The sequence below is a fragment of the Pistacia vera genome, unplaced genomic scaffold, assembly GCF_008641045.1.
Source record: "Pistacia vera cultivar Batoury unplaced genomic scaffold, PisVer_v2 Contig244, whole genome shotgun sequence".
NCBI lineage: Eukaryota > Viridiplantae > Streptophyta > Magnoliopsida > Sapindales > Anacardiaceae > Pistacia > Pistacia vera.
In genome coordinates, this window is record NW_022196051.1 from 604,196 (window position 1) to 631,971 (window position 27,776).

Below are 27,776 nucleotides of genomic sequence, written 5' to 3' on the forward strand. Positions count from 1 at the left end.
CAAATGTATAAATAGAAAAATAACAGGCCTCCTATAAAAAGTAGCTATCTAATTAATTAACAAGGGCCAAAGTTCAAAACTTTTCTGCTAACTTAACTATAAGTTGTTAAATTTCAAATTTTTTGTCTCTAAATACAAAATTTTAAATTACAATAACCAACGATAATAGAAAAAACTTGATATAACTTTTGAGGTGATCGAGTTTGTATGTATGATGTTCCATAAATCTCAAGGGGAGAATAAAATTACTTTTGTGCTTTTGTAGAATTGCCTTCATTCAAGAATTGATAGAATTAACCATCGAGGACACTATTTTTACACAACAACTTTCTTCAAATGATTGGAGCCATGACTTCTCTTCAATCAATTCAAATTTATGAAAGTAACCTCAACGACACTTTATTTGACCAAGGTTAGTAACTTTTCCCTCTCCTTACAACTTAAATTATTTGTAATTGGAAATTAAACAATGTCATGTATTTTGGTTGACTATAAACATAATTATCTTGACTAGCTAAATTAAAACATATTTGCAACCAAGCTGCTTGTTATTCATGCATGAACTTGATTAATAAATGAAATCGCTTCTATCAACTGCAACATTATAATATTCACAAGATTATGCTTTTTAATAAATTAAGACATTTCTTATTTATGGCATATGCCTAAATTTAGAATGGAACGCTTTTTAATATTATTTTGAATAATGTTACTTATATAACAAATCATTTATACAACCTTTAGTATACATTAATTTACGTCTAGTATTATTCATAATTATTTGATTATAATTTAAAAATAAAATTTATATTATTATTTATAATATTGATAATGATAACAATTTCTATTTATAAATATTAGTTAATTGGTTTGGGACATTCAATTAATCTTACACTAAGAGTTTATAAGTACCATGAGATAACTTGTCCCAAAAGGGTTTTGGAAGGGATAGTCCAAACCTAATTCAGAATATGAAATGCTGGATTGACTCTAGTCTCATAGATCATTCATATCTTATTGTCCAATATTGTTTGATCAGGCTTTATTTTTTTAAATTAATTTTGTTAAATATAATAAAACATTAATTTAGTTTATGGTATATCTTTATATATTTCCACTTATATATTCTTTTGCTTTACTTAGAATGCCCACTTTCAAGAATTTGACATACTTGGACGTAGCTACAGTACTTTCAGCAATAAATCTCTTCAAATGCTTGGGAGCATGACTTCTCTTGAGTCTTTATCAATTTCCAATTGTAACCTCAAGAACACGTTATTAATCAAGGTTAGTAACTTTTTCCCTCTCCTATGTTAATTAATTGTTTCATTGAAAATTTGTAACTCATGCAATCAATTGCCTATTATTATGATATAAGATGATAATAATAGGAAACTTTCCAAAGTTGAGGAGGTCAAGTGACCCCCTGGCTTCGTCCTGCTTTTAACTAGGTTTACATGTTTTCTAGAATATAAATATTCGAATTGATTATTATTCTTCATTAAATGTTTGATTATAATGTTAAAATTAAAATTAAAATACATTTATATTATTATCTAAAATATTAATAATGATAAAAATTATAATTTAGAAGATTAGTTAATTTGTTTGGGACATTCAATTAGTTTTATACTAGAAAGTCTCTAAGGAATGAGATAATTGTCCAAAATATTTAGGAAAAGATTATAAAATCTAAATGTTTTCTTAGGAGTATAATACTGATCGAACGAACTGATTAGTGATTAAAGTAAAATAAAATTACATAAAATCTCAGCAAAATTTTGTACCTTAAATATGATATAACACTAGTCATAACCAAACATGAGTTGATCAACTATTTGGGTTATTGTTAGTGTATCTTCCAACTTCATTCATATATTTTCATATGATCTTAATAACTTAAAACAAAGTTGGTTGTCATTAAACCGTAGCATCATCTGAATCATCTATTTTTACTTTATTTATATATAAATACTAGTATTGATTTGAACTATGCCATTGGATTTAGTATCCAATTTACCTTATAGGATATATCTTCTTTAACCTCATTATATCAATATTTTTGTGTAATGTTTGTAGATTTGCCAACTGTAACGGATTTCACTGCTCTCAACTTTACTCAAAACATTGGATCCTTGACTTCTCTCACGCATTTATCATTATCCAGTTGTAATGTCACAGACTCAGTACTTGAGGAAGGTATACAGCTTCTCCTTTTCCTTGCACGTTAAATTTATTAAACCAATTGCCCCTCTCTTTTAACAACTTTTTTAAAATAAATAAATAGAATTGCGAACTACTATGATGAAGTCATGAACTATAATAAAATTGTATGAAAAGATTAAATTACTTGCAGATGTTATTTTATCTTAGATTTAAAAGAACAATATATCTAATCAACCCTTAAAAATAACACTTATAGATTCATTAATCAAAGGATCTATAGTTAATAGATTAAATTTAGGTCGACTTTGAAAGATAGTACACATATACACGTTAAAAAATATTAAGCATATATTTTATGGAGTAATGGTTTCCACAATTATAATCTTCTTATGCTTTAAAGTGACTGTAAAAGAACATGTTGTATTGCAGGAATCTGCAACTTGGTAAATCTCCGAGAGTTATTTATGGAAGACAATGATTTAGGGGGTACCTTGCCTTCGTGTCTTGCAAACTTGACTTCCCTTCAAGTATTAGACATCTCTTTAAATCATTTTACAGGAGACATCTCCTCATCCCCTCTTAAGATGCTAACATCCATCCAAGAGTTAAGGCTTTCGGACAATCATTTCCAAATCCCGATCTCACTTGAACCATTTTTTAACCATTCACAACTCAAGATCTTTTACGGTGAGAATAATGAGATCTATGGAGGATTTGAGTCACATTTCATGACTCCAAATTTTCAATTAAATTCCATCGTATTACCCACTTATGGATATAGTGGTTCATTTCCCAAATTCCTCAGTGATTCGTTCCCCAAATTCCTCTACAGTCAGCATGCCTTACAAGAAGTTGATCTCTCAAACATTAATTTGACGGGAAAGTTTCCAGTTTGGTTGTTAAACAACAATGCCAAGCTAGAAAAACTTTGTCTAGTTAACAATTCTCTTTCAGGGCCTTTGCAATTACCAATTCATCCTCACTTGTCTTTGGAAGAATTAGATATATCCATCAATTTCCTCCATGGGCATATTCCAACGGAAATTGGAGATTATCTACCAGTGCTAAAAACTTTAAACATGTCTAGAAATGCTTTAAATGGTAGCATTCCCTCTTCATTTGGTGATATGAACTCATTGGAAAGTTTGGATATGTCCAACAATTTCTTGATTGGAGGAATTCCTCATCATTTGGCCATGGGTTGTTTCTCACTACAATTCCTTGTATTGTCAAATAATAGCCTCCAAGGTGAAATATTCCCTGCAAATTTTAACCTAAAAAACTTGTTAAAGTTGCAATTGGATGGCAATAATTTCACAGGAAAAGATCCTGATAGTTGTCTGATTGCTCCTTGGAGGGTTGTATATAAGTGATAACCATCTGTTGGCCCATTACCAGGTGGTTAGGAAATATGTCAGATTGGTAGATATTATAATATCAAATAATCTCTTGAAGGTCAATCCCAACAGAGTTTTGTCAACTAGAAAGTCTTGAAGTATTAGACCTTCAAGAACATATTACTGGGAGTTTACCATTTTGCTTTCCCCTTCATCAATTAAACAAGTTCATTGTCAAAAATAAGTTACAGGGACGACGAATGATGGATTCTCCAATAGTTCTTTCTCAACGACGCTAGATATCGGATATAATCACTTTGAAGGCAACATTCCGATTGGATTGGGACGTTTTCTAATTTAACTTACCTTATCTTGAGTAATAACAATTTTCAAGGTGAAGTGCCAATTCGTTTGTGTAAGTTAAGTCATTACGCTTGATAGAACTTTCTCACAACAAGCTATCAGGACATATCCCTCCTTGTTAAATATCACAATTGTCACGTTGCTCTGATTCCTTACGTGATTTCCTGGGGCTCCAAATGAATTCCAATGAGAAAGGAAGAAACTGTAGAGTTTACAACGAAGAATATATCTTACTCTTACCAAGGAAAAATTCTCACCTACATGTCTGGGATTGATCTCTCTTGCAATAAGCTAGTTGGTGTGATTCCCTATCAATTGGAAATCTTGTTGGAATCCATGCACTTAACTCTCTCACAACAACTTGAAGGACCAATCCACCGACATTTTCAAATCTCAAGCAGGTCGAGAGTTTGGATCTTTCATATAACAATTTGAGTGGGAAAATCCCTCCCAGCTTGTAGAGTTAATAATTTGGCTGTTTTCAGTGTGGCACACCATATTTATTAGGAAAAATCCCTGATATGATTGCGCAGTTTTCAACCTTTGAAGAAGGTAGCTATGGGAATCCATTTCTTTGTGGACAACCATTGCGCAAAGTTGCAATGCAATTGAATCAACCGCTATACAGACCAAAGGTTCAAGGATTTTGAGTGGAGAAGACAATGATTTCATTGATATGGATATCTTCTATATTAGTTTTGTTGTGTCTTATGTAATTGTGCTCTTAGGGATTGTTGCAGTTTTACTCATAAACCCTTATTGGCGTCGTAGATGGTTCTATATTATTGAGTTGTGGATAACATCCTGCTACTATTTTGTTGTAGATCATCTCCCTAAGTGATTTGATCATGAAATAGTTAATTGGATTATATTTACATATCTTGCAAACTTGCATGTTTTGATGTTCTCTTTAAATATGAAATCATTTTGTTGATGTAAAAAGTGCCAACATATTCTTGATTAATCTTACTATCATTTCATGAATAGACCCATAAAATTATAGGATGCCAACTATTTTGTAATTTCAAATAATACACTTATTAATCAATAATGTTATTGGTGGTTGAAGAGAGCCTATCGAGGATGACACCAAAATTTAGAGATTTTACTTTTATTTAATGTTAATGAAACTTAAAAACTTATATTCTGAAAAATAAATTGCTTAATCTATTTTCAATATTTTTTAATGTAAAATATGACGTGTTGATGCAGAATCTCATTCAAGGTGAAAATCCCTCTTATGTCTTTCCTTTGGTTTAGAGTTACTCCTAGCACTCTGACACTCTAGTCAGGCACTCATATGAAAAGCTTATAAGAGTGTTCAAGCTTATATAGCGGCATCTGTGACCTTATCATGTTAGGTTTCTTTGTAGCCCTAAAATCCTTCCAAGGCAGCGAATTAGGAAAGCACGTATCCTTTTTAAGGGATTGATATCACATCGTAGACATTTGGTTTCCTCCTAAGATTATCTCTTTCCTCTTTCAATTAATATTCTCATTAAAAGCTAAAATAATACATCCTGTAGAAATCTTTTATCATAATGAAGTATCTTTTAATATTATTGTCTTTAATAAGGAGTTCGATAAAGTAAGGAATCCTAAAAGGATTAGGTTATTAAAAGATATATTATATGATAAATCAGTTAATTATCTCTTTAATTCTTTTAAATATCCTATCTTCTTAATCATATCTCCTTATTAATTTAGAATCCATTTAATATAGGAAACATAATCTCCAAAGAATATTCTTTTACCAAAACATTATAATGTATATACAAGATGATTTTTTATGAAAAAATTTGGGTTCATAACAATAATTCCCCTAAAGTATAATCAAATATTTAAAATCTCCCTGTAGTTATAGTAATAACAAAAATCCCTCTATTGTTAACTTATTAAAATAAAAGGCACTCATCATATTGTAAATTCTAACATTACACTAACAGCTCACCAACAGTTAGGGGATTCATGTTATTTTTGAAATCTTAGGGACAGTTTTGTTATTTATTAAACCTTAAGGGGTCGAGCAACGACCCCACCAAGTTTGCCTTTGCAGTTTTTTTTTTCATTTAAAAACTTCATTTTTACTATGCTTTGCACTGTTTGTTTTCACTTCTAAATACTTTAGAAAAAAATGAATATTTTATCTTCCTTCCTCATCACAACAAGTTGACAATTCATTCGTTAATTGAACTATTTTGGAAATCATTCCATTACTAGTGCTTGATTCAAATAATTTTAAAACAAGAAAAAATTCTAGAAGAAATCAGGTAAAATTTCAATTGAATCATAACATTTTTAAATGGTCCCTATATTTTTATAATATTTTATTTAGTCCTGATTTCAGGGTCTGTTTTGGTTCCATCATTTTATAATATTTCAATTTAGTCCCGATTCCGGTTCCTGAGGTGATGGAGCAAAACCAGACCTGCATAGTATCGGTTCCTAATTTTTAGAACCAAAACCTACCTTGTGAGGGCTAGTTCCGGATAAAAACTGAAACCAGAACTCGAATACCCGTCGGTTCTGATTCCGACCAATTCTTTTACACACCCCTATACTATTCATTTATTTCTTTGGTTTCTCCCTCATTCTATTCCTTTATCTAGAGCCTTGCAATGGCCAGATTTAGGTCGTCACATGTAGCCCAAACGTGACGGCCAAATTTGGTTGCCAACGACCTCCATTGCAGTAACATATTTCCTTTTTCTATGTTTTTGGATTTTTCTTTTTTAAGATTTTAGATTTAATGAAATTTAGGTATTACATTTTGGAATTTAGATAGATGAGATTGCTAATAAAATTTTGAAGGTTAGATTAATGAGATTGCTGAATTTTTTAAGTTAGATTTTATTGGATTTGGGTGATGAAATTTGATGGTGGAGGTTTTGCTGGTAAAAGCAGAATTTCGATTAAAATCTGTTTGGAGTGATTAGAAAGGTTTATAAAGAGAAGCCTAGCCACTGGCCCAGCGCGATGGTGGCTAGTGGCTAGCTCTCCTCATGATAGGAACTTGGGATTTGAAAAAGTGAGACTTTTTTGCTATAGAATAATGACATTAGAGTGACTATGTTAAAATCTTTAAAAAATAAATAAATGAAAAAAATATCCATCTAATTTTTTATGCTCTTTTAATAAATTTTAAACTAAAATTAATAAAAAAAATATTTAATGAAAGAATCAAATTAATCAAATGTACCAAGTGATGTATAAAACGAAACTCAATGCTACTCATTATAAATTGAATTATAAACGAGTTGATTTATTAATGACTTAAACCAATAAAAATAAACCTAAAACCGTTGCATTTAACAAAGTTGGCATCATTAAACAAAATTAAATACTACTCCGAATAATATTAAATGATGCTACCTAGTGATCATGCATTGCTAGCAACATCTTATTTATCACCCTTATTATCTCTCTTTAGCAACATCTAAGGAGTTCCCAATCATCTTTATAAAACGTTAAATATTAATTTTAATAGGGGATAACATTTAATTTGTTTTTTTTTTTTACCATTTATATAGGGGCCTTTATTAAGGGTTACAAGACCGTGAAAGACATGTGACAATTTCTGAAATGGGAGGGTACTGAGAAAATTATTATACATTTGGGGTGTGACATAAAAACTCAAACTTTAGGGGTGGTAAGGTAATAACACTAAAGATCATTTCACGCCAAAATCTTGGTAAAAATCAATTTCCCTTTAAAGTGCGAGTGGAGCGGTGTGCCTCTTACAAATGTAGACAAACTTCTTATCTTCTATTTGTCGAACTCGAAACAACATTTTGAAACTGGCGAGTGAGAGACTATCTTAAACATGGCTGCTACAATTACAGCTGTAGGAGTTGTGTTGGAGCTTTCATATTCGTCAAAGCTGAGTCAGATAACTTCTTCTTCTTCTTCTAGGCCGTCTCGTCGTACTGTGAAAATGATGGACTCTATTAAACACAACAAGAATAATTTCACCCTTGAAAAATCCCAAGAAGCTCTCAGTGCCGCTAAAGTAATTATTTCTATTATTACGATATTATTCTTTTTTTTTAATCATTGTTGTAGATTCGATGTCGCTTGCCTTGTTTTAGTTAGATTTTTGGGTTGTGAATTATATATTCGTATGATTGATGTGTGATAAAATTAAGAAATGTAAGGTGTGATGTTGTTGTTTGATTGATTTGAAGTCATGTGTTAGTGTTAGAATGGAGGCTTTTGATTATTTTCAACTTTTGTTTTTGGCGTTTAAATCATGTGGTTAATTCGATTTGATTTAAATGCTAAATTCTTTAGTTTATCAAGTAATTCGGTAGGGGATTTAGGGATTTCTTTTTATCAAAGTTGTTATTGGGTTAATGATAAGAAGGCTGTTAAGATGACTAATATTATAGGTGCTAATGCTAGGTATTGTCACATTGGTGAATGTGTGGCCGCATCGCCTTTCCTTATCACTATGAAACCCGAAGTAAAATGAGAGCCTTATGGCATTTGTCAGCACGTACAACAAATGTGCATCTGCTAATTTTGGGAAAACGTAACAGGAAAGGGGATTCTTGGAGCCAGAGACGAAGCAAGATAGAAGATATGGGACAGAAATTTCCAAGTCGTGTATGGAGGATAAAATTCTTGTGTCCAACTCTCAGATTGTGCAGCCAGATAGCCTTCCTCCATTAGTTAGTGCACTGAAAGCTTCAGCCAAGCAAGATGTGGCAAGTTTTCACTTTCCTGGGCATAACAGAGGACGCGCTGCACCACCTTCGTTGACCCAGCTCATTGGTGTAAGACCATTTATTCATGATTTACCTGAGCTCCCTGAGCTTGACAACCTCTTTTCACCAGATGGACCAATTTTAGAGGCACAAAAGCAAGCTGCCAGTCTTTTTGGAGCATCAGAGACATGGTTTCTGGTTGGAGGTACTACTTGCGGTATCCAAGCAGCAGTAATGGCAACTTGCTCACCCGGAGAATATTTGATTCTCCCTCGAAATTCTCATGTATCAGCCATTTCTGCTATGGTGTTGTCAGACACAATACCTAAGTATATCATCCCTGAGTATAGTAGTGATTGGGACATAGCTGGGGGTGTCATTCCATCACAGGCAAGTCTAGAATACTGATTTTAAGAGTTGGTGCATCTATTAGTCTTGTTAAACCGGTCTACTGTTATTAAGTTTTCCCTTTTTGAAACAGTTTCTCACCAGAACAAAAGAATTTTGGAAATTTAATGTAATGATCATCAAAGTAGTTCTATTTATCAAACTGCTACAATTAAACATTTTTAGATTTAATAAGAGAAAACTCACAGTTGACTTCAGATTGATGTTATTACAGGTAGAGAAAGCAATCAAGGAATTAAAGAAAGAAGGGCAAAAAGCATCTGCGGTTTTTGTCACTTCCCCCACATATCATGGTATATGCAGTAACTTGAATGAGATATCTCAGCTATGTCATTATCATGGAATTCCTTTAATCGTTGATGAGGCTCATGGAGCACATTTCGGATTTCATCACCATATGCCTTTTTCTGCCCTTCAGCAGGGTGCTGATCTTGCTGTACAATCGACTCACAAAGTCTTATGCTCTCTTACGCAGTCATCTATGTTACACATGTCAGGGGATATTGTAGATAGAGAAAGGATATGTAGGTGCCTTCAAACCCTTCAAAGTACAAGCCCTAGTTATCTGCTTTTAGCATCATTAGATGCTGCTAGAGCCCAACTTAATGAAAATCCAGAAACCATATTCAACAAAGCAATGGAGTTGGCTGTTGAAACCAAAAATCATGTAAAAAACATCCCTGGTATTTCAATGCTCGAGTCATCAAGCTTCCCTAAATTTCCTATGATGGATCCCTTGCGTCTCACTTTTGGTTTTAGGCAGCTTGGCTTATCTGGGTATGAAGCAGATGAAATTTTATATGGGGATCAGATGGTCATTTGTGAACTTGTTGGGACCCAATCCATTACCTTTGCAATTAACCTTGGAACTTGTCGGAAGCATATTCACAGGCTTGTGTCAGGGCTACAACATGTATCAGCAACTTCCTTGTCTGTTGAGAAGGTTGAGAAGAGGGTAGAGCATAGTGGTTTGGCACCGTTTGCTGATATTCATCTTATTTTTATGCTCTTTTAATAAATTTTAAACTAAAATTAATAAAAATATTTTAATGAAAGAATCAAATTAATCAAATGACCAAGTGATGTATAAAACGAAACTCAGCTACTGCTATTATAAATGAATTATAAACGATTGATTTATTAATGACTTAAACCAATAAAATAAACCTAAACGTTGCATTTAACAAGTTGGCATCATTAAACAAAATAATACTACTCAGAAAATATAAATGATGCCACCTAGTGACGTGCATTCTAACAACATCTTATTTATCACCCTTTTCTCTCTTTTTTAATTATTATTTTTTTGTATACTCTCTTCATCTAAGGAGTTCCGTCATCTTTATAAAACGTTAAATATTAATTTTAATAGGATAACATTTATTTGTTTTTTTTTTTTTTTTTACCATTTATATAAGGCCTTTATTAAGGGTTACAAGACCGTGAAAGACATGTGACAATTTCTGAAATGGGAGGGTACTGAGAAAATTTATTATATATTTGGTGGTAACCTTCGAAAAACTTGACCCTTGTAATCTCTAACTAAAATAGTGCCTAAAAAATGGTTCGAAAAAGATACAGTCATCGAAGGTTATATACCGAATTTATGCATCGAATGACGTGACAAAATCATGACCGTCGATTAATATTAAATTAAAATTAATCAACGGTTATGATTTTATCATATTATTCAGTGCATAAATTCGATACACTACTTCGATGGCCATAACATTAGTCAAAATGGTTAATGCACTGAGACCAAAAAATAGATTGTGTTGAAATAATTTTGTGTCCTACTAAATCTTTTTAGAATGAACCAAATCTGTTAGTTTGGTGGGTGGGTCTAAGTAGCAAAACCCAGACCCAAACGTTACTTTTACTTGATCTCGGCCCAAACCATTAAAACATTCCATTTTTAACTCTTATAGATCAATTTGTATTAGGATTCTAAACCATATTGATGGCCACTTTTGTAATCATTTAACTTTCAATTGTTGCCGAACTATTGCTTTAATTTCCTAGATTTTAATAATGCCAAAAGATTACTAATAACATATAAATATTAGAATGCATAAAAAACTTCATAATCATATTATACCAAAATACAAATAAAGTACATTAAAATTGTATTATTTCACTAAAGTTAAAAAAAAAAAAAAAAAAAAAAAATTCCAATTAAATACATGGCATTACAAATTACTCTAATATCTAATTTCAAAAAAAAAAAAAATGTTTCTAACCTCGTTTTCACACAATGTTATCATGCCTAAAAAAGTAACGAGATAATGTTATGATGAGGAGTGCTACGAATCATCGTCTATGAAGTTATGAGGTCAGTTGCTCATTGTAAAGTCTTATTGTCAATTTATGAACTTTATGTACGTATTTTTTTAATATTAACATAATTGTAAATTCATTCATTGGTTTGCACATGTTGTAATATCCCGTGAATGTGTACACATTTCTTTGTTCTCATTGTTTCTGTGTTGAACAAAATATGTAGGCACATTTTCCTTCTTCGTTTCCGCATTAATCAAAAGAGGATCTGTGTCAGATTTATTTTTTAATGCTTCGCTGATTTTTTGATAAAAAAGAAAAAATAGCCAAATTGATTTTTTTTTATGTTTTGTTGATTTTTATATGAATAATGAAGATTTTTTATGCCAAATTGATTTTTGGTATGAATGATGAAGATTTGGGTTTCTCTTAAATTAAAGGAAAGGGTGTTACTGAAATTGAACTCCTAGAAGAGGAACAACTTTTAAGCCTCATGTGTTTTCGAAGATATTGATGGGGATTGAGGTTGAGGTTCTTTGTATTTCAAATTAGACGGTTAATTAGACTTTGAACAATCTAACCGCTTCCCATGTACATGAAATTAGAAAGTTTATTTTCCTTCCTCATAACAACAAGTTGACATTGGAAATCATTCCATTACTAGTGCTTGATTCAAATAATTTTAAAACAAGAAAAAATTCTAGAAGAAATCAGGTAAAATTTTAATTGAATTATAAAATTTTTAGATGGTCCCTATATTTTTATAACATTTTAATTTAGTCCTGATTTCAGGGTCCGTCTTGGTTCCATCATTTTATAATATTTCAATTTAGTCCTGATTCTAGGGTCCGATTCCAGTTCCTGAGGTGATGGAGCAAAACCAGGGACCGACCAGACCTGCACAGTGTCGGTCCCTGATTTTTAGAAACAAAACCTTCCTTGTGAGGGCTGGTTTTAGATAAAAACTGAAACTAGGACTCGGATACCCATCGATTCTGATTTCGACCAATTCTTTTACACACCCTTATACTATTCATTTGTTTCTTTGGTTTCTCTCTCGTTCTCTTCCTTTATCTAGAGCCTTGCAGTAGCCAAATTTAGGCCGTCACATGGAGCCCAAACATGGCGGCCAAATTTGGTTGCCAACAACCTCCGATGCGGCATCATAGTTTCTTTTTCTATGTTTTTGGATTTTTCTTTTTTAAGATTTTAGATTTAATGAAATTTAGGTATTAGATTTTGGAGTTTAGATATATGAGATTGCTGATTAAATTTTGAAGGTTAGATTAATGAGATTGCTAAATTTTTTAAGTTAGATTTTATTGGATTTGGGTGATGAAATTTGACGGTGGAGGTTTTGCTGGTAAAAGCAGAATTTTGATTAAAATCTGTTTGGGGTGATTAAGAAAGGTTATAAAGATTGCTGGGTGTAAAAGAAAAAGTTTATAAATTTCGTGTGAATTAAAAATTTCAGGTTGAGAAAACTTATTTATAGCATAGAAAACAATCTCAGCCACGTGGCAAAGAGAAGCGTAGCCAATGGCCAAGCGCGATGGTGGCTAGCTCTCCTCATGACAGGAACTTGGGATTTGAGAGAGTGAGACTTTTTTGCTATAGAACAATGACATTAGAGTGACTATGTTAAAATCTTAAAAAATGAAATAAATGGAAAAAAAATTCATCTTATTTATTATGCTCTTTTAATAAATTTTAAACTAAAATTAATAAAAAATATATTTAATGAAAGAATCAAATTAATCAAATGGACCAAGTGATGTATAAAACGAAACTCAATGCTACTCATTATAAATTGAATTATAAACGAATTGATTTATTAATGACTTAAACCAATAAAAATAAACCTAAAACTGTTGCATTTAACAAAGTTGGCATCATTAAACAAAATCAAATACTACTCAGAATAATATTAAATGATGCCACCTAGTGATCGTGCATTGCTAACAACATCTTATTTATCACCCTTGTTGTCTCTCTTTTTTAATTAATTTATTTTTTTGTTATACTCTCTTCATCTAAGGAGTTCCCGGTCATTTTTATAAAACGTTAAATATTAATTTTAATAGGGGATAACATTTAATTTGTTTTTTTTTTTTTTTTTTTACCATTTATATAAGGCCTTTATTAAGGGTTACAAGACCGTGAAAGACATGTGACAATTTCCGAAATGGGAGGGTACTGAGAAAATTTATTATATATTTGGGGTGTAACATAAAAACTCAAACTTTAGGGGTGGAAGGTAATAACACTAAAGATCATTTCACGCCAAAATCTTGGTAAAAATCAGTTGCCCTTTAAAGCCAGAGTGGAGCGGTGTGCCTCTTACAAATGTAGACACCCTTCTTATCTTCTACTTCTCGAACTCGAAACAACATTTTGAACTGGCGAGTGAGAGACTATCTTAAACATGGCTGCTACAATTACAGCTGTAGGAGTTGTGTTGGAGCTTTCATATTCGTCAAAGCTGAGTCAGATAACTTCTTCTTCTAGGCCGTCTCGTCGTACTGTGAAAATGATGGACTCTATTAAACTCAACAAGAATAATTTCACCCTTGAAAAATCCCAAGAAGCTCTCAGTGCCGCTAAAGTAATTATTTCTATTATTACGATATTATTCTTTTTTTTTTAATCATTGTTGTAGATTCGATGTCGCTTGCCTTGTTTTAGTTAGATTTTTGGGTTGTGAATTATATATTCGTATGATTGATGTGTGATAAAATTAAGAAATGTAAGGTGTGATGTTGTTGTTTGATTGATTTGAAGTCATGTGTTAGTGTTAGAATGGAGGCTTTTGATTATTTTCAACTTTTGTTTTTGGCGTTTAAATCATGTGGTTAATTCGATTTGATTTAAATGCTAAATTCTTTAGTTTATCAAGTAATTCGGTAGGGGATTTAGGGATTTCTTTTTATCAAAGTTGTTATTGGGTTAATGATAAGAAGGCTGTTAAGATGACTAATATTATAGGTGCTAATGCTAGGTATTGTCACATTGGTGAATGTGTGGCCGCATCGCCTTTCCTTATCACTATGAAACCCGAAGTAAAATGAGAGCCTTATGGCATTTGTCAGCACGTACAACAAATGTGCATCTGCTAATTTTGGGAAAACGTAACAGGAAAGGGGATTCTTGGAGCCAGAGACGAAGCAAGATAGAAGATATGGGACAGAAATTTCCAAGTCGTGTATGGAGGATAAAATTCTTGTGTCCAACTCTCAGATTGTGCAGCCAGATAGCCTTCCTCCATTAGTTAGTGCACTGAAAGCTTCAGCCAAGCAAGACGTGGCAAGTTTTCACTTTCCTGGGCATAACAGAGGACGCGCTGCACCATCTTCGTTGACCCAGCTCATTGGTGTAAGACCATTTATTCATGATTTACCTGAGCTCCCTGAGCTTGACAACCTCTTTTCACCAGATGGACCAATTTTAGAGGCACAAAAGCAAGCTGCCAGTCTTTTTGGAGCATCAGAGACATGGTTTCTGGTTGGAGGTACTACTTGCGGTATCCAAGCAGCAGTAATGGCAACTTGCTCACCCGGAGAATATTTGATTCTCTGTTTCTCTAACCTCGTTTTCACACAATGTTATCATGCCTAAAAAAGTCGAGATAATGTTATGTGAGGATGCTACGAATCATCGTCTATGAAGTTATAGGTCAGTTGCTCATTGTAAATCTTATTGTCAATTTATGAACTTTATGTACGTATTTTTTTAATATTAACATAATTGTAAATTCATTCATTGTTTGCACATGTTGTAATATCCCGTGAATGTGTACACATTTCTTTGTTCTCATTGTTTCTGTGTTGAACAAAATATGTAGGCACATTTTCCTTCTTCGTTTCCGCATTAATCAAAAGAGGATCTGTGTCGATTTTTTTTAATGCTTCGCTGATTTTTTGAAAAAGAAAAAATAGCCAAATTGATTTTTTTTATGTTTTGTTGATTTTATGATAATGAAGATTTTTATGCCAATTGATTTGGTATGAATGATGAGATTTGGGTTTCTCTTAAATTAAAGGAAGGGTGTTACTGAAATTGAACTCCTAGAAGAGGAACAACTTTTAAGCCTCATGTGTTTTCGAAGATATTGATGGGGATTGAGTTGAGTTCTTGTATTTCAAATTAGACGGTTAATTAGACTTTGAACAATCTAACCGCTTCCATGTACATGAAATAGAAAGTTTATTTTCCTTCCTCATACAACAAGTTGACATTGAAATCATCCATTACTAGTGCTTGATTCAAATAATTTTAAAACAAGAAAAAATTCTAAGAAATCGGTAAAATTTTAATTGATTATAAATTTTTAGATGGTCCCTATATTTTATAACATTTTAATTTGATCCTGATTTCAGGGTCCGTCTTGGTTCCATCATTTTATAATATTTCAATTAGTCCTGATTCTAGGGTCCGATTCCAGTTCCTGAGGTGATGGAGCAAAACAGGGACCGACCAGACCTGCACAGTCGGTCCCTGATTTTTAGAAACAAAACCTTCCTGTGAGGCTTTTTTAGATAAAAACTGAACTAGGACTCGGATACCCATCGATTCTGATTTCGACCAATTCTTTTACACACCCTTATACTATTCATTTGTTTTCTTGGTTTCTCTCCCGTTCTCTTCCTTATCGTAAAAAATAATAAAATAAAAAAAATTCTAACTTAAATCTAAACACTGAAAATATTTAAAGAACACATTAATCAAATTACTTCATATACCTGTATGCATAATAAATATAAACTTGTATAAAATATTAAATGAGGTCTAAAATTTATTTATTTTACAAATTTTATAATATCTTGAATAATACAATGGCTGAAATGGGTTGTTGGAAACTAGTCACCGGTGCCGGAGTCCACTGGCCCAAAAAAAAAAAAACAGTTAAGGATAATAATGAAAGTAAGCCATTGATCTGGTTTCTTATTCTTACATTTAGTTGACTGCATTGCCAACAATAATAGATGCATTGTACTTCGAAAAATTTGACCCTTGTAATCTCCAACTAAAATGGTGCCTAAAAAATGTTTCGGAAAAGATACAGCTACCGAAGGTTATACATCGAATGATGTGACAAAATCATGACCGTCGATTAATATTAAGTTAAAATTAATCAACGGTCAAGATTTTACTATGTCATTCAGTGCATAAATTCGATGTACTGCTTTGGTGACTGTAGGATTACTCAAAATGGTTAATGCACTTAGACCCAAGAATAGATTATGTTGAAATAATTTTGTGTCCTACTAAATCTTTTTAAAATGAACCAAATCTGTTAGCTTAGTGGGTGGGTCTAAGTAGCAAAACCCAGACCCAAACGTTACTTTTACTTGTTCTAGGCCCAAACCATTAAAACATTCAATTTTTAACTCTTATAGATATATTAGGATTCTAAACCATATTGACGGCCACTTTTGTGGACTTTTGTAATCATTTAACTTTCAATTGTTGCCGAACTATTGCTGTAATTTCCTAGATTTTAATAATGCCAAAAGATTAATAAAAACATATAAATATTAGAATGCATAAAAAACTTCATAATCGTATTATATCAAAATACAAATAAAGTACATTAAAATTGTATTATTTCACTAAAGTTAAAAAAAAAAAAATTCCAATTAAATACATGGCATTACAAATTTTTCTAATATCTAATTAAAAAAAAAAAAAAGTTTCCAGCGCGTGTTCACATTGTTCTGCCTAAAAAAGTACGAGAAATGTTATGATGAGGAGTGCTACGAATCACGTCTTGAAGTGAGGTCAGTAGTTGCTCATGTAAAGTCTTATTGTCAATTTGAACTTTGTGATATTTTTTAATTTTACATAATTGTAATTCATTCATTGTTTGCACTGTTGTAATATCGTGAATGTGTACACATTTTTTGTTCTCATTGTTTCTGGTTGAACAAAATATTAGCACATTTTCCTTCTCGTTCCGCATTATCAAAAGAGGATTGTGTCGATTATTTTTTTAATGCTTTGCTGATTTTTTGATAAAAAGAAAAAAATAGCCAAATTGATTTTTATGTTTTGTTGTTTGTTTAGGTTTATGAATTGATTTTTGTATGAAAATGAAGATTTGGGTTTCTCTTAAATTAAAGAAAGGGTGTTACTGAAATTGAACTCCTAGAAGAGGAACAACTTTTAAGCCTCATGTGTTTCGAAGATATGATGGGGATTGAGGTTGAGGTTCTTGTATTTCAAATTAGACGGTTAATTAGACTTTGAAATATAACCTTCCCTATAGTATGAAATAGAAAGTTTATTTTCCTTCTCTCATAACAACAACAGTTGACATTGGAAATCATTCCATTACTAGTGCTTGATTCAAATAATTTTAAACAAGAAAAAAATTCTAGAAGAAATCAGGTAAATTTTATTGAATAAAAATTTTAAATGGTCTATATTTTATAACATTTAATTTAGTCCTATTTCAGGTCCTCTGGTTTCATCATTTTATAATATTTCAATTAGTCCCGATTCAGGGTTCATTCGTTCTGAGGTGATGGAGCAAAACCACGACCCAAGACACACAGTCGTGTCTGATTTTTAGAAACAAAACCCTTTTGAGGGCTGGTTGATAAAAAAACTAAACTAGACTCGGATACCTCGATTCTGATTTTGACAATTCTTTTACACACCCCTATATATTCATTTTCTTTTGGTTTCTCCCTCGTTCTCTTCCTTTATCTAGAGCCTGCAGTGCCAATTAGGCCGTCACATGGAGCCCAAACGTGCGGCCAAATTGGTTGCCAACAACCTCCATGCGCACATAGTTTCTTTTCTTGTTTTTGGATTTTTTTTTTAAGATTTTAGATTTAATGAAATTAGGTATTAGATTTGGAGTTAGATATATAGATTGCTATAAATTTGAAGGTTAGATAATGAGATGCTAATTTTTTAAGTTAGATTTTATTGGATTGGGTGATGAAATTTGAGGGGAGGTTTGCTGGTAAAAGCAGAATTTTGATTAAAATCTGTTTGGAGTGATTAGACATGGTGTGTATAAAGAGAAGGCACTAAGCCAATGGCCCAGCGCGATGGTGGCTAGTGGCTAGCTCTCTCAGAAGGAACTTGGGATTTGAGAAAGTGAGACTTTTTGCCTAGAAAATGACATTGAGTGACTTGTTAAATCTTAAAAAAAGAAATAAATGAAAAAATATCATCATTTTTATGCTCTTTTAATAAATTTAAACTAAAATTAATAAAAAATAATTTAATGAAAGAATCAAATAATCAATGGACCAAGTGATGTATAACGAAACTCAATCTACTTTATAAAATGAATATAAAAGATTGATTATTAAGACTTAAACCAATAAAAATAAACCTAAAACGTTGCATTAACAAAGTTGGCATCATTAAACAAAATTAAATACTACTCAGAATAATATTAAATGAGCCACCTAGTGATCGTGCATTGCTAACAACATCTTATTATCACCTTTGTCTCTCTTTTTAATTATTATTTTTTTGTTATACTCTCTTCACTAAGGAGTCCGTCATTTTATAAAACATTAATATAATATTTAAGGGGATAACATTTAATTTGTTTTTTTTTTTTTTTTTACCATTATATAGAGCCTTATTAAGGGTACAAGACCGTGAAAGACATGTGACAATTTCGAAATGGGAGGGTACTGAGAAAATTTATTTATATTTGGGGGTGATAAAAACTCAAACTTTAGGGGTGGAAGGTAATACACTAAAGATCATTTCACGCACAATCTTGGTAAAAATCAATGCCCTTTAAAGCAGAGTGGAGCGGTGTGCCTCTACAAATGTAGACACTTCTCTTCTCATCTCTATTCGAACTCGAAACAACATTTTGAACTGGCGAGTGAGAGACTATCTTAAACATGGCTCTACAATACAGCTGTAGGACTTGTGTTGGAGCTTCATTTCGTCAAAGCTGAGTCAGATAACTTCTTCTTCTAGGCCTCTCGTCGTACTGTGAAAATGATGGACTCATTAAACACAAAAGAATAATTTCACCCTTGAAAAATCCCAAGAAGCTCTCAGGCGCTAAAGTAATTATTTATTATTCGATATTATTCTTTTTTTTTTAATCATGTGTAGATCGATGTCGTTGCCTTGTTTTAGTAGATTTTTGGGTTGTGAATATATTTCGTATGATTGATGTGTGATAAAATAGAATTAGATGATTTTTTTGTTTGATTGATTTGAAGTCATGTGTTAGTGTTAGAATGGAGGGTTTGATTATTTTCAACTTTTGTTTTTGGCGTTTAAATCATGTGGTTAATTCGATTTGATTAAATGCTAAATCTTTAGTTTATCAAGTAATTCGGTAGGGGATTTAGGGATTTCTTTTTATCAAGTTGTTATTGGTTAATGATAAGAAGGCTGTTAAGATGACTAATATTATAGGTGCTAATGCTAGTATTGTCACATTGGTGAATGTGTGCCGCATCGCCTTTCCTTAACACATGAAACCCGAAGTAAAATGAAGCCTTATGGCATTGTCAGCACGTACAACAAATGTGCATCTGCTAATTTTGGAAAAACGTAACAGGAAAGGGGATTCTTGGAGCCAGAGACGAAGCAAGAAGAAGATGTGGACAGAAATTTCCAAGTCGTGTATGGAGGATAAAATTCTTGTGTCCAACTCTCAGATTGTGCAGCCAGAAGCCTTCTCCATTAGTTAGTGCACTGAAAGCTTCAGCAAGCAAGAGTGGCAAGTTTTCACTTTCCTGGGATAACAGAGGACGCGCTGCACCACTTCGTTGACAGTCATTGGTGTAAGACCATTTATTCATGATTTACCTGAGCTCCCTGCGTTGACACCTCTTTTCACCAGATGGACCAATTTTAGAGGCACAAAAGCAAGCTGCCAGTCTTTGGAGCATCAGGACATGGTTTTGGGGGAGGTACTACTTGCGGTATCCAAGCAGCAGTAATGGCAACTTGCTCACCCGGAGAATATTTGATTCTCTCAAATTCTCATGTATCAGCCATTTGCCTATGGTGTTGTCAGGGCAATACCTAAGTATATCCTGAGTATGTAGTGATTGGGACCAGCTGGGGGGGTCATTCCATCACAGGCAAGTCTAGAAACTGATTTTAAGAGTTGGTGCATCTATTAGTCTGTTAAACCGGTCTACTGTTATTAAGTTTTCCCTTTTTGAAACAGTTTCTCACCAGAAACAAAGAATTTTGGAAATTTAATGTAATGATCATCAAAGAGTTCTATTTATCAAACTGCACATAAACATTTTTAGATTTAATAGAGAAAACTCACAGTTGATTAGATTGATGTTATTACAGGTAGAGAAAGCAACAAGGAATTAAAGAAAGAGCAAAAAGCATCTGCGGGTTGTCACTTCCCCCCACTATCATGGTATATGCAGTAACTTGAATGAGATATCTCAGCTATGTCATTATCATGGAATTCCTTTAATGTTGATGAGGCTCATGGAGCACATTTCGGATTTACTCCCCTATGCCTTTTTCTGCCCTTCAGCAGGGTGCTGATCTTGCTGTACAATCACTCACAAAGTCTTATGCTCTCTTACGCAGTCATCTATGTTACACATGTAGGGGATATTAGATAGAGAGAAAGGATATGTAGGTGCCTTCAAACCCTTCAAAGTACAAGCCCTAGTTATCTGTTAGCATCATTAGATGCTGCTAGAGCCCAACTTAATGAAAATCCAGAAACCATTTCAACAAAGCAATGGAGTTGGCGTGTGAAACCAAAATCATGTAAAAACATCCCTGGTATTTCAAGCTCGAGTCATCAGCTTCCTAATTTCCTGTGATGGATCCCTTGCGTCTCACTTTTGGTTTTAGGCAGCTTGGCTTATCGGGTATGAAGCAGATGAAATTTTATATGGGGATCAGATGGTCGTTGTGAATGTTGGGACCCAATCCATTACCTTTGCAATTAACCTTGGAACTTGTCGGAAGCCATTCCAGGCTTGTCAGGGCTACAACAGTATCAGCAACTTCCTTGTCTGTTGAGAAGGTGGAGAAGAGGGTAGAGCATGGTTTGGCACCGTTTGCTGATATTATATAAGTTTGAACCCAAGAGAAGCTTTCTTTGCAAGGAAAAGGAAATGAGAATCGGAGAGAGCCTTGGGAAGATATGTGGGGAGATTATATGTCCGTACCCACTGGGATTCCAGTGATGATACCGGGTGAAATTATTACAGAGAGAGCTTTGGATTACCTGCAGCATGTTAAAGACAATATCAGTGGAGCTTCTGATCTCTACTCTCTTCTATAGTCATCTGTGACATGTAGTTCTGGCATCAGAAAGGTTGCACTGGAGATGGAACTTCATTGAGCTTCAACTCGTGTCAAGAATGCTTGAAATTGGAGAGCGCAAGCATTGTCGACCTCAAACATAGCAGCACTGGGAGGCAAGCCAGTAAGTTGATAACTGTGTTTAGACTATAAACTGTTGAAAGGTTGGATTGTAGTAGGAACTAGCTACTAGGAAAGGAAAAATTGATATATATTTTCCTACGTTTAAGGAGGACAATGCAAAAGTTTATGCAAACCAAGGGCAAAACATCAACTACAAAGGTACGGTGATACTAAGTGATAGTTGTCATCGTAATGACAAGGATAATTGAGTAGATTTCTTGCCATTTATTTTATTGTTAGTTATTAAAAAACAAAACCCTTATGAATTATCGACATAGATTGATGTTTTTACAATAATTTAGAATAAATTCTTTATATAAATGAAACAGCAAAAGTTTATATAAATTTGGGTCATGAGAGTGACTTGCCTTCTCATCCAGCACAAGGTATTGTGAGCTTTTTTGAGATTTTTTTCTTACATTATTCTGCCTTATTTGTGATAAAACAAAAAAGGAAAAGAGTGAGGCTATATACACCCATAGAAACAATCTCTACACCCATTTTAAAATTCATTCAAGCAAATGGGGGTTGTGAGAATGACTTTTTAAAGCCCGTGGAAAGTTATATCTCAAGATTCTCTTTTTCAGTTTATTGTAACATTTTGGAATTAACAAAATTTATGCTTTTGTTTTGAGAGGATTCTTGGTTGGGGAAAGCTCTATTGTTTATTCTTTTTATGTCTTTATAGATTATCAGGTTCACATTTTTTTCTATTTCAAGTAGAGTGGTTGAGTTTTTTTTTTTTTTTTTTTTTTTTTTAATAATTGCCTTGGGGTTAGGATCTAATCTTATCTTGCACTTGAATGATTGGATAGTTGGGTAGTTTTCGTTATTTCTGTTGTTGCTTGACAATGTTTCTTTAAATAGAATGAAAAAGGATCGAGTCTGGGAGATGTTGTTCTTATTAAATCTCTTTCAAAATATTTTATCTAAGAATTAATAAGAGTAGATCTATTTGCACCCCACTAATGAACTTAAATAAGAGACTTTTGGGGGCTGTGGGGTGTCGTGTATACGAGCCGAGCCGAACTAAGTATCTTGGTACTCAAGCTTGGTTCGTGATGAACAGTTACGAGCTCTAGTTTGAGCCTAAATATTAGTGTTTGAGCTTGAGCTCATGAGTCTTGAGGTTTACTCGAGCTCGAGCTCAATGGCTGCCAGTCGAGTGTGAGCTTTTGACAAGCCGAGCTCGATTAGCTTGCGAGCTGCTCGTCTCTCATTCCGTGTCAAATGTCAATAGCTTCACTCCTTGAATAATTGAAGGGAATGGCAACAAAAAACAGTGGAGATCCTGCCTCAATTCATTTGGGTTGGGTGAACCCAACTCTATAATAAAGATTGGGCTGATTTGGGTCAAATCCAATGGGTTTGTAATGAATTTGTAGTAGGTTTGGGTAACCCGTTTACCTAACAACTTCAGTTTTTTAAAATAATTAATAATTGATACCAAATGGGGGACTAGACCACAGAGAAGGTGTAGAAGATTGAGGAGTTTATACATGTGGGAAATTATGGTAGCCAACCTACATGGAGATGGCCAATCAACATGGCAATCAGTTGAATGGTCAAGACCCTCTCTTATTACACACATACTTACACACACACTTATTAACATCATCTAAAATGGTTAGTAAAAATAAAAGCACATTAGAATCATAAATCAAGATAATATGTGAGATCTTTTTGCTTACCATTATCATAAATTGATAACTTAATATAAAATTCTAAAATAAAACCATTGCCTCAATTCATAATGCATAAAGGCTTAAAATTTTCAATATTAGTACGTACCTTAGAAGATATTATAAATATTATCATTTCAATGCCGTGGGAAACAATGGAGTATGACAGTTGATGCTAATTTCAACTATAAGTAGTGAGTTTGAAACTGTTACTACATTCCAAGAAATGGATACTTTGTTGACATATATTTAAAGAGATTTTTAGTTACTCAACGTAGTATTTTCATGGTTTCAAAAATAAACATAATCCATATAAATTCAATATATTATATAAAAAAATATGAAAATAAAAATATTGTTACTAATTTACTTAATTGATGGAAATAATATATTTTCATAAACAATTTTTCTCTTCAATGTTCACCTCTAAGACTTTAGAATTATCGGTCGGATAAGAGTTTTAATGATCACCCTTATTAGGAGTGGTGGAGACTCAAATTCGAAAAACCATATAAACTTAAATCTTTCTTTACTCTTTTACTATTAGACCACCGAATAGTGGTTTAGTTAAATAATTCAAATAGCTTGATTGACTGGATATTGGATGCAACCTAATTCAAATTAATAGCTTTCTAATAAATTCATTGAGCTACTTAATTTAGTCTGCATGAATTCTTGATTTAGGAATTTTTTTTCTTTTAACTCTTCCCAATACTAGGCTCTTCGAACAACTTAGAAGTGCTGGACGTGAGCCACAATGAGATTGTCAGACTTGTCTTCCCTCAAGCTACCACAAAACAAATTTTAGTTCTTTGTATCAAGCAACGCTGCCATCTATAAAAGCGTTAGATTAAAAGGTTACCCCTGGATTTTGATGTGAACAAAATTTCAAAAATTAAATATAATTAAAAAAATTTGTTATATCTTAAAATTCACTAACAAAATACTTTTTACATTTCTTATTTTACTTTCTAGAAGTTTACCCAAAACAGTTTCGAAAATATTTTAACCTATTTCAATCAAGCATTTCACATATTTTATTGTTTCCTTTAGTTTTGAAAATAAAAATTATATATATGGGTTAAATTATGGATTAAACATCATGTCAATTATGTATTAAGAAACTTGATTAGATAGTTTGCTCTTTATTCATTCTGAATATTTAATAAGATGTTCTATATTCCAGGTCTGTGTCAATTGGTGCACCTCCTAGAGTTGTACCTTGACCATAACGATCTAATGATGTAATTGATTTGTTTATGGGTTTTGTATGCTGTAAATGTTTTGGAGATTTCTTTTGATTTGTTTATGAGGATTTCGATTGGTGTAAAATTTATGGCTAGGGCCTAGGAGTTGTTTTGATTGTTTTCATTTTCATATATTTTTATTCAAAATCAAGCTCGGCCCAAGCTCGATCCCCCATATTCTTGTCGAGCTCGAGCTAAACATCTTAAGCTCTGTCGAGTTCAAGCTCTTACTGTTCATGTCGAGCCAAGTCCAGAACTCAAGCTAGGCAAAGCTCGACTCAGCTCGATTACTCCCCTTAAGAAGACTAACATCCCATCCAAAATCCAACACTTGACCTGGGTAATAGATGGTGGAGCTTTTCATTAATTTCTCTACCACCAAATTGACCAACAAGTAGTCCCATCTCCTTGCTTAAAGTGGAGTGTTTCCAAATCTATTGTCAAAGAAAAATGCAAAACAAGAAGCACTTTCTTTAAAGACTTTGTGACTTGAAATACCCACAGCCCACTGTTTCCCAGATTAATATCGCAGCAATTGAAATCTCAAACATGTCAAGAAAGGGTTCTTGCAATAGTGCTCTCTCTTTTGGATTTTATCCAAACACAAGTTGGTTTCTATTTTAAGTTCATAACGGGGGTTTGTAATCAGAGCTCATGTAATCAGAGCTCATATTAGAATAGCCTTCAGCCTCTTAATATAATCCCATCCCTCTTTTAACTCCCCAAACAACTGAAAAATAAAATATATAGGGATTCGAGCTTTATAGTAGCATTGGATTAAAAGTGAGGGAGAAACAAACTGGAGGAATAAGTTATGAGGTGAAAGAGGCCAGAAAATATTGTAAGTCATATAAAATCAATTCCCGAACAACCGTTGTCACATGCAAGTCCAACAGCAGGGCAGACCTAGCATATCCAGCAAAAATTATAAAAGGGAAATGACATGCTTTTTGTTTCCTATCAAACTGACACCCACACACACAAAATAAACAAAGAAGAAGATCATTCTGTGAGACCTCTGATTCAGCTTTTCTCAACTTAACTGGGAAAATACCTCGCGTTAACTGATTTAAACTCTGTGATGCACACTCATAGTATATAGAGCATGGTTTAATTGATATGAATCGGCACTTGCTACCATCTTGTGATGGCCAGATAAGCTACGGTGTCCAACCTCAGACTCACGCAATACAAACACGAATCGCTTTTAGGTTTTAACAAGTGAACTTTACATCCAATGTTTGACTACTAATTCCATCATGTTAGCATTGTTTCTTTCCTCCACAGTGCAAGATTGTGCCAATAGATATCAAACTCTCATTTAAGAATGCAAAATTAAAAACATATGAAGCAGTTAAAGCAAAGCATTTCAAAATTAGAATTTAAACAAAGTGAAGCCAGTTAACTACTATATACCATGAAGCATTCAAACAAAAGCAGAAGAAAGACTACAACTCAACCACAAGCATAATTTCAGCACTCATCTTCTCAAACTCACCCGACTCAAATGCTCAGCGAGCGTATCTCTAATCCTGCGCCCATTATCATCTACCTCTCCTTCATAAACCGGAAGCTCCTCTTCCTTCAAGCACACCACATCATCATCCGGCATCGGCTCGCTATACTTTATCAGAAAGTTATGCAACAAACACCCTGTCACAATCACAAAAGGAAAAAACTCAACACACTCCTCCTTCCATTTCTTACCCAAAAGCTGCCACCGGGCTTTAACACTACCCAAAGCAGCCCCAACCAGCCCCATTGCGCGACTATGCACAGCATTAAACTCCTTCTCAGCTGAACCAAAGCTATCCTCTTCATTACTTCTCATATAAGGTGTTATAAGCCAAGGCAATAGAGGAAAACAAGAATCCCCCAATATATACTGAGGAATCAAATTACCATCACCCAACTCATAAGCAGGTCCATTCAAGAACTCCCTAGACTCTTCCACACCTGAAAACAACTTACTTTGATGTAAAACTGATTCGGGCCTCACCGTACTAGGCCAACCAGCAGAAATATCAAGAAATCTTCCTTCAGAATCCACTAAAGCCTGAACCAACAAAGACCCATTTTTCCCCAGTAACTCACCCTCAACACCAAAACTCCCAAATCCCAAAACCCCACAACAATTAGGCAACGAAATCCACCCAAAACCCACCACAATCCTCCCCAAATTATCTCTAAAGTCCACCAAATTTCCCAACTTTTCATTTATCCCCTTGCAAACAGTGTAAAACACGCGACACGCGTCAGCAGAAGAAGGAAAACCGAAGCGGCGAGCGAGAGATTTATACGAAGCACCGTGGGAGAGACGAAAGAGAGTGGCAGCGAGGGCGGCATCTGGAGGAAACGAAGGGAGAGAGGAGGAAAGAACGGGAAAGAGAAGAGAGAGGAGATGGGAGAAGGTGTGGTGAGACATGCGGAAAAAACGGAGCCATTGGAGGTCGGAGGGGTTGGAGAAAGTGGACAGGAATGAAGGGAAGAAAGAGGGGTAAGTGGGGAGTGAGGGAGGGAGAGAAGGGAAATGGGAGGACAGAGAAGAGAAGAGAGATTCGAGGGAGAGGATTTGGGAGGGGAGGAGGTGAATGTCGTTGTGGAGGAGGAAAGATTGAGCGGCGGAGGTGGCGGCAGAGATAAGAGAGAGGAGTTCTGGAGTGAAGTGTTTGGATTTTTGTTTTTTGGCGGCGGTGGTTGTGGCGGTTTTGGGTTTTTTGCCGCCGGCTGCCATGGCTACTGGACTGAAACTGAGTGATCACATTTAAGCTGATGATCGCTGATATAGATGGTATCACGGAAATATGGGTAGACCGTTTGAGTAAAGATCATAAAAGTATTAATTTAAATATTTTAATTTATTCTTGTGGTTTTCCTAGGCACATTCTTACATCTAAAAATATTAAATTAAATTTCTTATTTACATTTTAAATCTATTCATTTAAAATAACAACTCGAAAAAGAAAAAGAATAATCCTAAAATTACCATTCCTTTTTGTTAGAAAAATTATATCATAATTTAACAGTGACGTGCGACATTAACGAAATTATCGAGTAATTTTGAAGAATGAAATGATAAATTAAGCTAGCAGTTATGTGTCATATTATATTCATATATTTTGAATAATATTACATATTATATAAATCTCCTTGGTATATTTGTTGTTTTTGATAATACTAACT

General features: G+C 33.5%; 3 protein-coding genes across 4 annotated transcripts; 2 read left to right on the forward strand and 1 right to left on the reverse strand.

Moving 5' to 3' along the window:
• The first annotated feature begins 1,172 nt into the window (after window positions 1–1,172).
• Window positions 1,173–3,539, forward strand: LOC116131840 (receptor-like protein 15). The gene is made up of 3 exons (XM_031417506.1): window positions 1,173–1,287; window positions 2,080–2,199; window positions 2,596–3,539. The coding sequence occupies exon 3, from the start codon at window positions 2,631–2,633 to the stop codon at window positions 3,537–3,539; it is 909 nt and encodes a 302-aa protein (XP_031273366.1). The 5' UTR covers window positions 1,173–1,287; window positions 2,080–2,199; window positions 2,596–2,630.
• A 4,083-nt stretch (window positions 3,540–7,622) lies between these two features.
• LOC116131844 (arginine decarboxylase-like) lies at window positions 7,623–21,838 on the forward strand. Of its 2 annotated transcripts, none has more exons than XM_031417512.1 (4): window positions 7,623–7,875; window positions 8,405–8,962; window positions 9,195–9,970; window positions 21,304–21,838. In XM_031417512.1, exons 1-4 carry the CDS (start codon window positions 7,690–7,692, stop codon window positions 21,353–21,355), a joined length of 1,572 nt encoding a protein of 523 aa, XP_031273372.1. In that variant the 5' UTR covers window positions 7,623–7,689; the 3' UTR covers window positions 21,356–21,838. The 2 variants fall into 2 exon arrangements, with proteins under 2 accessions (XP_031273372.1, XP_031273373.1); XM_031417513.1 differs by having other exon boundaries at window positions 7,785–7,875; window positions 8,268–8,962.
• A 4,059-nt stretch (window positions 21,839–25,897) lies between these two features.
• Window positions 25,898–27,396, reverse strand: LOC116131843 (protein ALP1-like). Its single transcript, XM_031417511.1, has one exon. The coding sequence runs from the start codon at window positions 27,325–27,327 to the stop codon at window positions 26,074–26,076; it is 1,254 nt and encodes a 417-aa protein (XP_031273371.1). The 5' UTR covers window positions 27,328–27,396; the 3' UTR covers window positions 25,898–26,073.
• Between the last annotated feature and the right edge of the window lie 380 nt (window positions 27,397–27,776).

Excerpts from the sequence above, each read along its gene's own strand:
- LOC116131844 (XM_031417512.1), top strand. The coding sequence starts at position 7,690 with ATGGCTGCTACAATTACAGCTGTAGGAGTTGTGTTGGAGCTTTCATAT. Across the intron at positions 7,876-8,404 it reads AAGCTCTCAGTGCCGCTAAA|GAAAGGGGATTCTTGGAGCC; the intron begins GTAATTATTTCT and ends AAAACGTAACAG. Across the intron at positions 8,963-9,194 it reads GGGGTGTCATTCCATCACAG|GTAGAGAAAGCAATCAAGGA; the intron begins GCAAGTCTAGAA and ends ATGTTATTACAG.
- LOC116131840 (XM_031417506.1), top strand. The coding sequence starts at position 2,631 with ATGGAAGACAATGATTTAGGGGGTACCTTGCCTTCGTGTCTTGCAAAC.
- LOC116131843 (XM_031417511.1), bottom strand. The coding sequence starts at position 27,327 with ATGGCAGCCGGCGGCAAAAAACCCAAAACCGCCACAACCACCGCCGCC.